This window comes from Erpetoichthys calabaricus, chromosome 4 (genome assembly GCF_900747795.2).
Source record: "Erpetoichthys calabaricus chromosome 4, fErpCal1.3, whole genome shotgun sequence".
Classification (NCBI taxonomy): Eukaryota; Metazoa; Chordata; class Cladistia; order Polypteriformes; family Polypteridae; genus Erpetoichthys; species Erpetoichthys calabaricus.
This window is the reverse complement of record NC_041397.2, coordinates 114,564,104-114,577,267: the sequence shown is the minus strand read 5'-3', so window position 1 is coordinate 114,577,267 and position 13,164 is coordinate 114,564,104. Positions and strand designations below refer to the sequence as shown.

General features: G+C 38.1%; 1 protein-coding gene across 3 annotated transcripts in view; it reads right to left on the bottom strand.

The window, feature by feature from the left end:
- The window catches only part of atp7b (ATPase copper transporting beta), a 158,618-nt gene that overhangs the window by 45,618 nt on the left and 99,836 nt on the right, over positions 1 to 13,164 (bottom strand). For all 3 annotated transcript variants that reach the window (XM_051926253.1, XM_051926251.1, XM_028799700.2), the window contains one exon: positions 8,650 to 8,848. In XM_051926253.1, the coding sequence (XP_051782213.1) occupies positions 8,650 to 8,848 (199 nt within the window). The remainder of the gene's footprint in view (positions 1 to 8,649; positions 8,849 to 13,164) is intronic.

Below are 13,164 nucleotides of genomic sequence, written 5' to 3'. Positions count from 1 at the left end.
TTAATTGCACATGTTAATATGTATGCTTACACAGTATTAAAAGACACTCAACAATTACACAGTATTAAAAGACAGTCAACAATTAACGTCATTTACCTTCATTCCCGCGTTTGACTTGTGCTGTAAATTTCTTCCTCGTTTTCAGTTCACGTGATTACGTAGGAGGCGTAATACGTGATGACGCAATACGTGACTCCGCCTCCTCCATTAGAGTATATGGACAAAAAACAGGTTCCAGTTATGACCATTACGCGTAGAATTTCGAAATGAAACCTGCCTAACTTTTGTAAGTAAGCTGTAAGGAATGAGGATGCCAAATTTCAGCCTTCTACCTACACGGGAAGTTGGAGAATTAGTGATGAATGAGTCAGTCAAACAGGTTCCAGTTATGACCATTACACGTAGAATTTCAAAATTCTACGCGTAATGGTCATAACTGGAACCTGTTTGACTGACTCATTCATCACTAATTCTCCAACTTCCCGTGTAGGTAGAAGTCTGAAATTTGGCATCCTCATTCCTTACAGCTTACTTACAAAAGTTAGGCAGGTTTTATTTCGAAATTCTACGCGTAACTTTTGTAAGTAAGCTGTAAGGAATGAGCCTGCCAAATTTCAGACTTCTACCTACACGGGAAGTTGGAGAATTAGTGATGAGTGAGTCAGTCAAACAAGTTCCAGTTATGACCATTACGTGTAGAATTTCGAAATGAAACCTGCCTAACTTTTGTAAGTAAGCTGTAAGGAATGAGCCTGCCAAATTTCAGACTTCTACCTACACGGGAAGTTGGAGAATTAGTGATGAGTGAGTCAGTCAGTCAGTCAGTCAGTCAGTCAGTGAGTCAGTGAGGGCTTTGCCTTTTATTAGTATAGATATATATATATACACATAGATATATATATATATATATACATAGATATATACATAGATATATATATATATATATATATATACATAGATATATATATATATATATATATATATAGATATATATATATATATATATATATATACATATATATATATATATATATATATATATATATATATACATAGATATATATATATATATATATATATATATATATATACATAGATATATATATATATATATATATATATATATATATACATAGATAGATATATATATATATATATATATATATATATATACATACATAGATATATATATATATATATATATATACACATAGATATATATATATATATATATATATATATATATATATATATATATATATATATATATATATATATATATATATACATAGATATATATATATATATATATATATATATATATATATATATATATATATATATATATATATATATATACATAGATATATATATATATATATATATATATATATATAGATATATATATATAGATATATATAGATATATACATAGATATATATCTATGTGTATATATATATATATATATATATATCTATGTGTATATATATATATATATATATATATATATATATCTATGTATATATCTATATATATCTATATATATATATATATATATATATATATATATATTCACGGCATTCGTAGTCTGTGTCACAATCTGATTGTATGGGTGGTTACCTACCAGGTAACGCTTGTGGTTGGCCAGCAGTCTGCTAACATCCGCCACGGTGCCCTCAGTTTGTGAGGAGCAGATCATAGAATGGTTGAAATAGTTTACTGTCAAATAAATGCAAAGAGTACACGACACGTGTTTCGCCCTCATTCTGGGCTCATCAGGTGTACACACTCCACTGCACTTCCTCTCGGGAATCGAACCTCGGACTTCAGCACCAGAGGCGATGCCCCTAACGTTGCGCCACGGCGTGTGGTTCGTTTATTTGACAGCATGTAGATCGGGGTAATTACATTCACGGCATTTGTAGTCTGTGTCACAATCTGATTGTATGGGTGGTTACCTACCAGGTAACGCTTGTGGTTGGCCAGCAATCTGCTAACATCCGCCACGGTGCCCTCAGTTTGTGAGGAGCAGATCATAGAATGGTTGAAATAGTTTACTGTCAAATAAATGCAAAGAGTACACGACACGTGTTTCGCCCTCATTCTGGGCTCATATACGTATAGTTGTACAGGAGAAAAGCAATCTTGCCTCAAATCAATGGCAACCTTTTGTAGGTCTATGAACTTAATTTAAACTTTAGGTTTACACGGTGCTTTGTTTCCGACATGCTGCGTTCAGTCAGTTCACATGAGCCGCTGTCTTGTGTGATGTTGTGATGTCCACGGCTTTATTTAATGTTAGCTAAGACCCGGCACTTAAAATTTCTTGCTACAGCAATTTTTAATCCGTTACAAAGTCATCCAAAGTCTCGTTTATATCTCGTGTCTTCTCATTAAACTTGTATCTCGCGAATATGGTATTGCAAACGGCAGCGGGAGCGTTTCTCATTAAACTTGTATCTCGCGAATATGGTATTGCAAACGGCAGCGGGAGCGTTTCTCATTAGACTTGTATCTCGAGAATATGGTATTGCAAACGGCAGCAGTAGCGTTTCTATAAATTTCATTTAAACTTACGTTTTACACCGTGCTTTGTTTCTGCAGTATCGAAGTGATCACTCGTGCTGCATTCAGTCAGTTCATGTGAGCCGCTCTCTTGTGCCTTCTCAATTGTGTAATGAATGTTTTCTTCAGCGCTCTTTGGGGCTCTTCCTTGTTTTCAGTTCACGTGATTACGTAGGAGGCGTGATGATGCGATATGCGACTCCGCCTCCTCCATTACAGTATATGGACAAAAAAGAGGTTCCAGTTATGATAGATAGATAGATAGATAGATAGATAGATAGATAGATAGATAGATAGATACTTTATTAATCCCAATGGGAAATTCACATTCTTCAGCAGCAGCATGACCATTACGCGTAGAATTTCGAAATGAAACCTGCCTAACTTTTGTAAGTAAGCTGTAAGGAATGACCCTGCCAAATTTCAGCCTTCCACCTACACGGGAAGTTGGAGAATTAGTGATGAGTGAGTGAGTGAGTGAGGGCTTTGCCTTTTATTATATTAGTATAGATTTGTGGTATAGCCCTATGGAAGCGTATTAGGGCTACAGTGAAGAAAAAAAAATACGGACACAGGGAAGAAAAAAAAACTATATGTCGAGAATAAAGTTGTCATGTCGACTTTATTCTCGACATTTCCACTTTAATTACAAAATAAACTATGAGAATAAAGTAGAATGTCGTAAACTAAACTTCATCCTAAAATCAATGTTTAATTTACTAGATTTTCTCAAACCCCGTCATAAGTTAATGTAGCACATTAAATTCTTTGTGTTAAGTGTTCCCCGACCCATTTGTTAATTGCTGTACGCGCTTCTTAAACTGACTTCCTCTACACTAAGAGGAGGTGCAAGCAGCGATCGCCACACAGAATACATTCACTTCATGATATTCCTGCTCTCTGAACATTTAGAATGCTAAGATAAATACTTGATATCATTTTCAGGATGAAATACATTAAAGCAGGTATTAAACATGCACAGTAGTGTGGCAGTAGTGCTGCTCCCTCGCAGTAAGGGGTCCCCAGGGCTACGTTCAGTGTAGAGAACTTTATGGCAGGTGTGACGAGGCTCCAAAAAACTGGATGTATGAATGGGTATCGCACAGGTTTAACTGAAATATTGTGTAAATGTTGGGTTCGTGATCTGGTGTTCGGAGACACAAACACAGAATTCAATGGATGTTCTTCTGAGCGGGCTTTCTTTATTGCATGCGTGCTGTCTGTCTGACGTACCAAACCCCCAGTTCCTATCCTTCCTTTTTCTTTCTCAACATAACCAATCACCACACGATAAATGTCTTTATGAAATTAAAACTAGTTATAAACTTAGACCACAGAGTGTTCCGAACTTAAAAAAAAAAAAAAAAAAAAAAAATCTTCGTTATACATGTTTAATTATGCCGTCCATTCAGGGTTGCGCACATCCCAGCAAGCACTGTGTGCGAGGCAGGAGCAAATCCTGAACGGGGCACCAGCACATCGCAGGGTGAATATGAGCAATACATACACTAGCAGGGTTAATATAATGTAACAAAACCCCACATCCTACATGACTCTGAAAGGAAACTGAAGCATGCCGAGTAAACCCACCAGAAAAACATGCAAATTCAAAGCAAGGAACACCCGGGACCCCATTGCTGCGAGGCAGCAGTGCAACCTCCACGCCACCGTGCACCCACATGATTAATACATGCTTTAATGCATTTCATCATGAAAATTATATCAAGTATTTATCTTAGCATTCTAAATGTTCAGGGAGGAGTATCATGAAATTAATGTATTCTGTGTGCTGCCAGCGCCTCCTCTTAGTGCACTAGGAAGTCAGTTTAAGAAGCAGTAGCGATTAACATGGATCCGGGAACACTGGACACAAAGCATTTAATGTGCTACATAACTTATGACGGGATTTGGTAAAATCTAGTAAATTAAATATTCATTTTAAGATGAAGTTTAGTTTACGATGTTCTACTTTAATAACAAATTACGAGAATAAAGTCAACATGTTGACTTTAATCTCGACAAACGGCAAGAATAAAGTACTGTGTAATAGTGTGACGACATGTCGACTTTATTCTCGTCATATTCTTGTCATAAGCGTCGAGATTAAAGTGGAAATATCGAGAATAAAGCCAACATGTTGTCACACTATTACACAGTACCCAGGTACATTACACAGTATTGAAAAAAATAAAACAAGTACAACTTGGCTTGCAGTATTATCCAGTAGTATAGAAACAGTATTCACACATTTGAACATAATGGTCCACATCCGACCTTTTAAATCCAAAGTATCTCCAGACAACAGCAAAAGTTCTTCTGTGTCATCATGTTCAACTTTATCGTCTGCTACAGCTTCAGTTTCGGAATGTTCTTTCTCCATTTTGACTGCGCAATACCTCCACTACCGCATGTACTCCGTTGCATGTGTTTAGCGGTGTAGCAGTGAAAAAGAGCCCCTGTGCAACACCTCCACTAACGCATGTACTCTGTTGCATGTATTTAGCGGTGTAGCAGTGAAAAAGGTCCCCCTTAAACAGTTTCCCACTGCGCCACGTTCCGAACATTGTTTAGGCAATTTAAACCGGTGTTGCGGTATAAGAAAAACCCAGATCATAACAAAAATAAAAAACGGTTTTCGGTATGAACCGGTATACCACCCAGCACTAATGAACACCACTGTTCATGAAGGTGACTGTCAAAAAACTTGTCATCTTTCTGTCCTGCAAATGATTTCAGGTTGCAGTATTGGTCAAACAACTGAACATCATCTACAATACTCTTTTAGCTCATATACTGTACACATGGCAACAGATCATCGAATGTAATGTCTTTCACTTTGTTTAAAAATATCCAACGAAAGTACTCAAATTCATCGAAGTGTGTGATCCACTTTTCCAAATAATCAATGCACCCTTGGTACATGGACTGAATCTCTGTCACGTCTTGCATGCTTCATCTCGGCTATCTTCATGCAGTTTTTTTCAGAAGTTCTCTCAATTTCAGGGAAATACAAGTTTCACTCAAATATACTTCTGAAAAACAGTTCTCAAAAAAATTCTTTATCAATAGTGGTGGCTGATTTATGCTCTGAAAGTATGCTTTCAGCACAGGGAATAACTGCAACAGCCTCTCAATTGCTGGACATAGGCTGAGTAGCGTGTAATCATGTTTTGTTTTCAATAAAACATAGATGATTTATGTAAAACATAGAGATGATACCATGTGATTTCAGTCAATAACATGGTCAAGTCAGTGATTGATGAAAGCCGGGCATTTTTACCTTTTAAGGCAATGCCTGCCAGATGGAGGACACAATGCCGAAAAGGAGGACATGTCCTCCTTTTGCCAGACGTCTAGTTGCCCTATCCAGACTGAAAAAATCTTGTATCATTATAATCTAGTAACAATTCTTCTATAATCCTTCAGATTATGATTAAACAAAAAGGACTATTGCAAAGGATGAAGATTTATATACTTAATTACAATTTGTCAAAATTATTAGAAGAAATATTTACCTTAAACAAAGAATATCTAACATCATAAATATACTGTAACTGAGAAACAATAATTTATTCCATAATATTAGCTGTTTCACACCAGTGTGAGGTCAGGAAAGCCATGACCATACATTCTGTCTCAAAATCAATGAGATTGGAGAAGTGGGAAATTATATTTGTATCAACAATAAATTGCTGTTTGTCTCCAAGAAAGAAAGAGTTCTTTTTCTCTTATGAGAACTATTCTACTTCAGGAAAGATGGACTTTATCAAAAAAGCACAGCTATTAAAAGCCTTCCATCACTTCACCAAATGGACATTCAACCAGTTTTATACTTTCTTTTTAAGGATCATTGGAAATGAAATTTTCTATGGCATGTGTAATATCTTTATAGGCACGTTTTGTCTTAAATTAATGTTAATGCTATGGTTAATCTTTTGGGTTATTTTCAGAATGGTTTGTTTCAGTGACAATATCTCTAAAAAATCTTTCTAGAATTATGTATTTTAATGAACCAGATTCCTGATATGTTTTTCAGGGTAAAACTGGGGGTTTTATGAGGTGGCACTTGTGGGTCTACTTTCCCTCTATTTCTTGGAAACAAATGGAAATGGTGTTAATTCTTTTTAAGATTTTATAGACATCCATCCATCCATTTGCCAACTCGCAACTGTCTCATTGAATGAGCTTTGATCTCTGACTAAAAGCATACACTAGTATTTTTGTCTTCTGAAACGCATGTTAATGCATTTCTAGTATTCTTTTTTCGCCATTTTATGATTTTACTCTGTTTTGTTAAGTGTACATAATTTTGACTTTGCTACTAATAAATTGTCAATTATTGTACTAATTATCTCTCTGCTATCATTGTGATTAAGGTTGAAAATGAAGACTTTTCTACTAATAAATTGTCAATTATTGTACTAATTATCTCTCTGCTATCATTGTGATTAAGGTTGACAACGAACAGCCCTTTTTACTTTGGATACACGCCAGAACTCAGTCTTTGAGGTTCCCTGGATGAATATTCCTATTTAGTAAGCATTCTTTAACAGTTAGGTTTTGAATTGCATGTGAAACATGTTAAGCCGCCTACATCTAAGGTTTTATTCAGAAACACAAGCTAAAGAATGGCCTTTAGCTTTTGTGGTTGCATATGAAATATTATTTATATAACACATGCTAAGACAGCTACTTAGCCTCTGAGGTTTTATTATAAAGCACATGCTAGTTAAACAGTGCTTAACCTCCGATGTTACACATAAAAAAAGGCTATTAGCCATAGCTGTATTCCTTTTTAGGAGTACATCACCTAAAGCTTTGCAAACATATGAAAGTCAAGCTAACTTACTTATTACAGTTACTAATCTCTCTATTATAAAAAAAAAATCTTTGGGAGGGAGAAGAGACGTGATCTTCTCGGAAGACAATTTGAAGTCCCGCGAGAAACACCTTAACTTGCTCCCAGCTCTTAAAACAATGACAAGCGACAAGCAAAACACGCAGCTCGCCAGCAGCAGAAAGCCAGCAGATGATCCAACCGCTTCCCGTTAGCGTGTGTTCAGCAACCGAAGTGGCAAAAAACAACTGCTGTACAGGCTTCAAAATGATCGATGGGCAGCACAACAGCAGCAGAAAGACAGCAGATGATCTGATGGCATCTCCTTAACTTGCATTCAGCCACTGCCCCGCCCTCACAACGTGAGCAGCGTTATACGTCCTGCGAGAAAGAGATTTATCCACGCCCGGGGCAGGAAATAAAGGACAAGTATTGTTTTTACAAGTGTTTTAAAGTAAAAGTGAAAATAACGCATATGTAACAATTCCCATGAAAATAACAATCTCTTTAAATTTTATATCCAGTAAACCAAACCTGGGGGTGGGCGAACGAAATGAGCAGGGGGCAGAGCCCCCTAGTATATATAAAAAATAAAATTGGTGTTTTATACCCAAAGCAATAAATTGGTGTCAGATTAATTGTCCATGCTCCAATTCTGTTATTAGTAAGGAGACGCAAGATTATAGGTAAAATATGCAAGTTAAAACTCATAGCCAGGTAAAAACACTAAGAAAGGAACAGCATCTTGCTTCAGTCTGGGAATTTTCTCTGGTTTAGCGACTAAGTGCTACCAATCAGTTCAATCAGTTGAGAACCGGTGGTCTTCTGGTTACATAGAAGCTCTCTCGTCTCCCTGAAGAGTAGAAGGAGAGTCCTACACTCTGTGAATTGGACAGCTTCTAATCTGCTAGCACTACAAATGTGCATATGGGATAAAATGGTGAGTTCTCTTTCCTGACCACCATAAATGGTCATATGTGCACATGGACAATCACATAGCAGCAAAGGTAATAACTGATTACAGGAATGTAAAGAAGTTGCATCTTTTCATTCATATTTCATATTTTTCATTCATAATTTTCCAGTTTGAGCAATTTAACATTATTAAATTTCCTGAATAAAAGCATTAACTATTAACCTCACAATTATTGTAAATGTATTGATGCCAAGTAACCTAGAAACAATAAAATAACACTAGTGTCTGTTACACGTAGAAATATACAAAACATGTATAACATGCTTCAAACCTGTCAAGCCTGGATTTGTAGTTGGCACAGTTTTATCAGAGGTGACTTCAGAAATTTGCAGTAAATGGGAATCTTGTGAATTCAATGTCTGCTTATTCTGTTGCAGGAGAGATTCAATGTTTGTGATTTTACAACTTATTCCACAACCTGGAACATACTGGAAATCAGTGCAGTATCCCAACATGTCAGTTTCTAGTTCCTGAAAACAAGAAAAAATTGACCACAGTCAAATAATGCAATCAACACTCAGCTTGCTTAATTCACACAGATGCAAATTAATTGAGGGAAGCATGGAGCCATCATTCTGCATTTAAAGTATAACACAATTTTATACATGTAAACTATGCATAAAATATAATAAAGTGTACTCTATTTCTGAATACAAGTTTCTTTTTTTTTGTCAACTTGCCATTCCATTATTAAACTTTAAAATTAATGACGCTAGACAAGAACAATTCTAGCTCAACAAAGCAAAAAACAGAAACTGGTCCCACTGTAGTGCCGGTCCATCTCAGGGGACATTCACTCACATTGTCTCCAGTTAGCCTAACCTGCATATCTTTAGGAAGCAGGAATAAAGTACACATAGACATAAAACAGGATCAGGATTTGAATGAAAAATCTGGAAAACTTTGGAGTTGGGAGTAAGTAGCACTGACCACTGACAACTTTAGCATTACCATGGAATGGAACAAAAATTAAATAATGCTTAACATATGTTTCCAAACAGAAATTATTATTATTGTCAGTCAGTCATTTTCCAACCCGCTACATCCTAACACAGGGTCACAGGGGTCTGCTGGAGCCAATCCCAGCCAGCAAAGGGCGCAAGGCAGGAACACATCCCGGGCAGGGCGCAAACCCACCGCGGGACACAAACACACACCAAGCACACACTCTTTTCCAAATATTATGATGCCTTAACCCTAACTGCACAACCCGTAGCAGGTAGAGTTACAGAACCACCAAACGATTTCTTCACCAAAACCAGAATTCCCACAGAAATTTTTGAACTTTTTCTTGATGACGAAACCGTTGAACTCATTGTCAGATACTCCAACTTATATGCTGCAAGTAATGGTGTAAATCTGGGATTGACTAGTTCCGAATTCATATGTTTTCTCGGAATTATTTTTCTGAGTGGTTACATGTCAGTTCCTTCACCTCTTGAAGGGCTTACTGAAGTTCACTTTTAATGCTCCCATTTATTCCAAAGTAGTTTAAAATACTATTAGTTTGAGTTCTGGCACAGCTACATATTGTATGTGACTGTTCAGTAATGCTTTTGTCAATTATTTTATGTTCAGTTTATCAATTATTATAGACTGTGTCTTTTGGAATGTATGAGGTCTTCGGTGGTGTGTATCACTGTACATGTTGAATATGGTTGGTGAATAAACATCAGTGTGTCCTTGCTTCATCTTTAAGAATACTACAATTGGCAAACAAGGATGGCAGAAAATGTTCTGCTTACTTCGCTGCCACTGCCCAAGCCTTTCGGTTCTCACTGTGTGAACGGACTGTCCCATGGGGCAGATGGAAATCTTCATTTCAAATGTACCCGTTTGCTGCAGGTTTGGACACTGTCATCAGTACCAGAAAGAGAGCTATTCTGCACTGCTTCAGCTCAGAAGGACTTCGCATCTTGCAGACTCTCTGCGATGCTGACACATACAAATCCGCTATTGGGCTCCTTGATGCAAACTTTACAAAAAAGCAGAGTGTTCTTTTAAAGCAGCTACAATTCCATTAGCCAATGCAATGAGCTGATGGGACTGTTTCACAGCACGTGGGGTGTAAAGGGTTTAACCCAGTCTTGTAAATTTGGCCTGCTTCATTATGAAATGATAAACGCCCAACTGATTAAAAAAACTACCCTTTCTCTGGTGCACAAGAGGTTTCTTTTAAGGGATGATGATTTGACACTCGCTAAAGCTTTGACTATTGCTTGTCAAACAGAATTTGCTTCTCAATGTACACATAAAATAGCTGAAAGATGAATGCTTCCTGGAAATCCCTTAAATGCTATTCTGTGAAAGAGCCAATTGTACATCTGACTGTGAGTCCCAAGCATCAATACAGCAGATAAGGCCTCATACAACTCAGTCTCAACAGTGCGTTGGTAATTGTGGCTCTACTAAACATGTGTCTTGTACAATGGATTGTTCTGCAAGAGGACAAATACGTAGGTGGTGTCGCAAGCCAAGCCATTTTGCAAAATTGTGCAGGTCAGCACCAGACCCTGGAAATTGTGTCTGATTTTCTTTTCTGTATCATAAGACACGGCAGCACCTTAGATGGTTATCTTAGAAGATTTTATCGCAAGCCCCTGCATTACACAAGTGTCACTCCTGTGATTCCACCTCTGCAGTATGTGGCCATAGCTCACAATAGAACTCCAACGCCTCTTGACAGATGGCATAATGGAGCCAATCCATGCCTCCCCATGGATATCGAATTTGGTCACAGCAGAAAAAAGTCAGGAGGGCTGCAGTAATGTGTGGATCTAATCGTTACCCTTGCCAACCATCGAAGAGCTCACCACTCACTTCCATGGCTCAAAGGTTTTTTCAAAGCTAGACCTTCATCAAGGTTATGTTCAAGTTCCTCTGCACGAGGAGAACAGGGATTTGACTGCATACATCACCCATGTTGGAATTTTTCGTTATACCAGGATGCCATTTGGCCTGTGCTCTGCTCCCAGTTGTTTCCAAAAAATAATGTCTACTATCCTAGCTGGGATTCCGGGGTGGTGGTTAACTCAGATGAGACTGTAGTCCATTGCCCAGATTAAACTGTCCAAGATGACTGTTTGCAAGCATCCTTTTCAGCGCTTAGCTACCCAATCATACATTAAATGCAGATAAGTGCTTGTTTGCTGCACCTGAAGTTGACTTTATTGAGTTCTACTTGTCTGCTCAAGGTTTGTCACCCCTTCAAGCATTCAGCACGTCCTTGCACCAACTTCAGCCTCACAGTTGGCTTCATTTCTTGGGATGACAAGGTACTACATGAGGTTCATGCCAGGGTACTCTGCACTTACTGCTCCCCTTTGGGAGCTGCTTAAAAAAGAGGCAGCCAGGACTTGGTCTGTGGACTGCATGGAAGCTTTTCAGTTAAACAGTTGCTTACTACTTCACCAGTCTTGACACATTTTAATGTGGACAGTCCAACAATTATAACTTACGATGAATTTGCTTCAGCAAAAGCCGCAGTTCTTCTGCAGATACAAGATGAGTGAAGAAGCCTGTGGTTTTTGCCTTTCATGCATTGAGCCCTATTGAACAGAAATATTCAGTAGGGACAGAGGGTGGTACTTGCATATGTATGGGGTTGTGAAAAGTGGCATAACTACCAGTACAGCGGTCCATTTACATTATGAACTGACAAACAAGCCCCAATTTCTTTAATGTCTTCTGCTGGTTCAAGTCACAAACTACCGTGCATGCACTACTGGGGTGAGTATCTCCAGAGGTAGAATTTTGAATTGCAGTCAACCCCAGGATGAAAAATGTAGTGGCTGAATTGTCACCCCAGGATGGGACAATGTAGTGGCTGAATTGTTTTCACATTCTGTTCTTGAAGTTCTTCCCCCCCCCCCACCAATATGCAGATTGATCACAAGGAGAATCAGATTTACTTTCTGCACACTCCGCTGGAAAATGTAGTATTACTTCAGGAACTTACAAAAGAATCTGCCTTGGACACAGTTTCCACAGTCCTACGACAGTGTATTGCTAATGACTGGCCATCAGAAGGCAAGTGCTCCCTGAGCTCCATTCAAAAATCCAATTTAAAGATCAGCTTTCATGTTGGAATTACATTTGTCCAGAAGAAGGACCTTGCACTGTTGTGGCCAGTAGCCTCTGGTGTCAGGTTTTGGCCATAATTCATCAGGGCCACCTCAGAACTGTAAAACTAAACCAACGATGCAGGGAACTGAACTTGGTGGCCTGGTAATGACCAAGACTTAGATGAACTTGTGCTTAACTGTGCACTATGGTAGGCCTACGGTAAGACTTGGGACCCACCAGTGCCACCTCTCCAACCCTTGGCCTGGCCTGGTCAACCTTGGCCACACATTCAATTGGAAATCTCTAGTGAATTAAAAGGTGTGCCACATCACTAGCACTTCTTGGCAGTAGCATATAACCTCCATTCAAAGAAACCAGAAGTCATTCCTATTGGCGTAGTCACAGCAGAGTCTCTCATTGGTTCTCTGAACACACGGTTTGCTCACTGGGGGTTACCAAAACACATTACAAAAGATAATGGTCCACAGTTCACCTCTGCCGTGTTCACTGATTTTGTCCAAAACCAGGGTATAAACCACATTTAAACACCATTTAATCACCCACAGGCTAAAGGTGGGGTTGAACATTTTATTCGGACAATAAAAAATAGCCTCAGGGCTCACCTGGCACAGGGTTTCTCTTTTAACGAAGCAGTGTCACAGACCCTGCTACATTATTGAGCTGCATAGAATGTTGCAACTGGCGCTTCCCCAGCTAAACT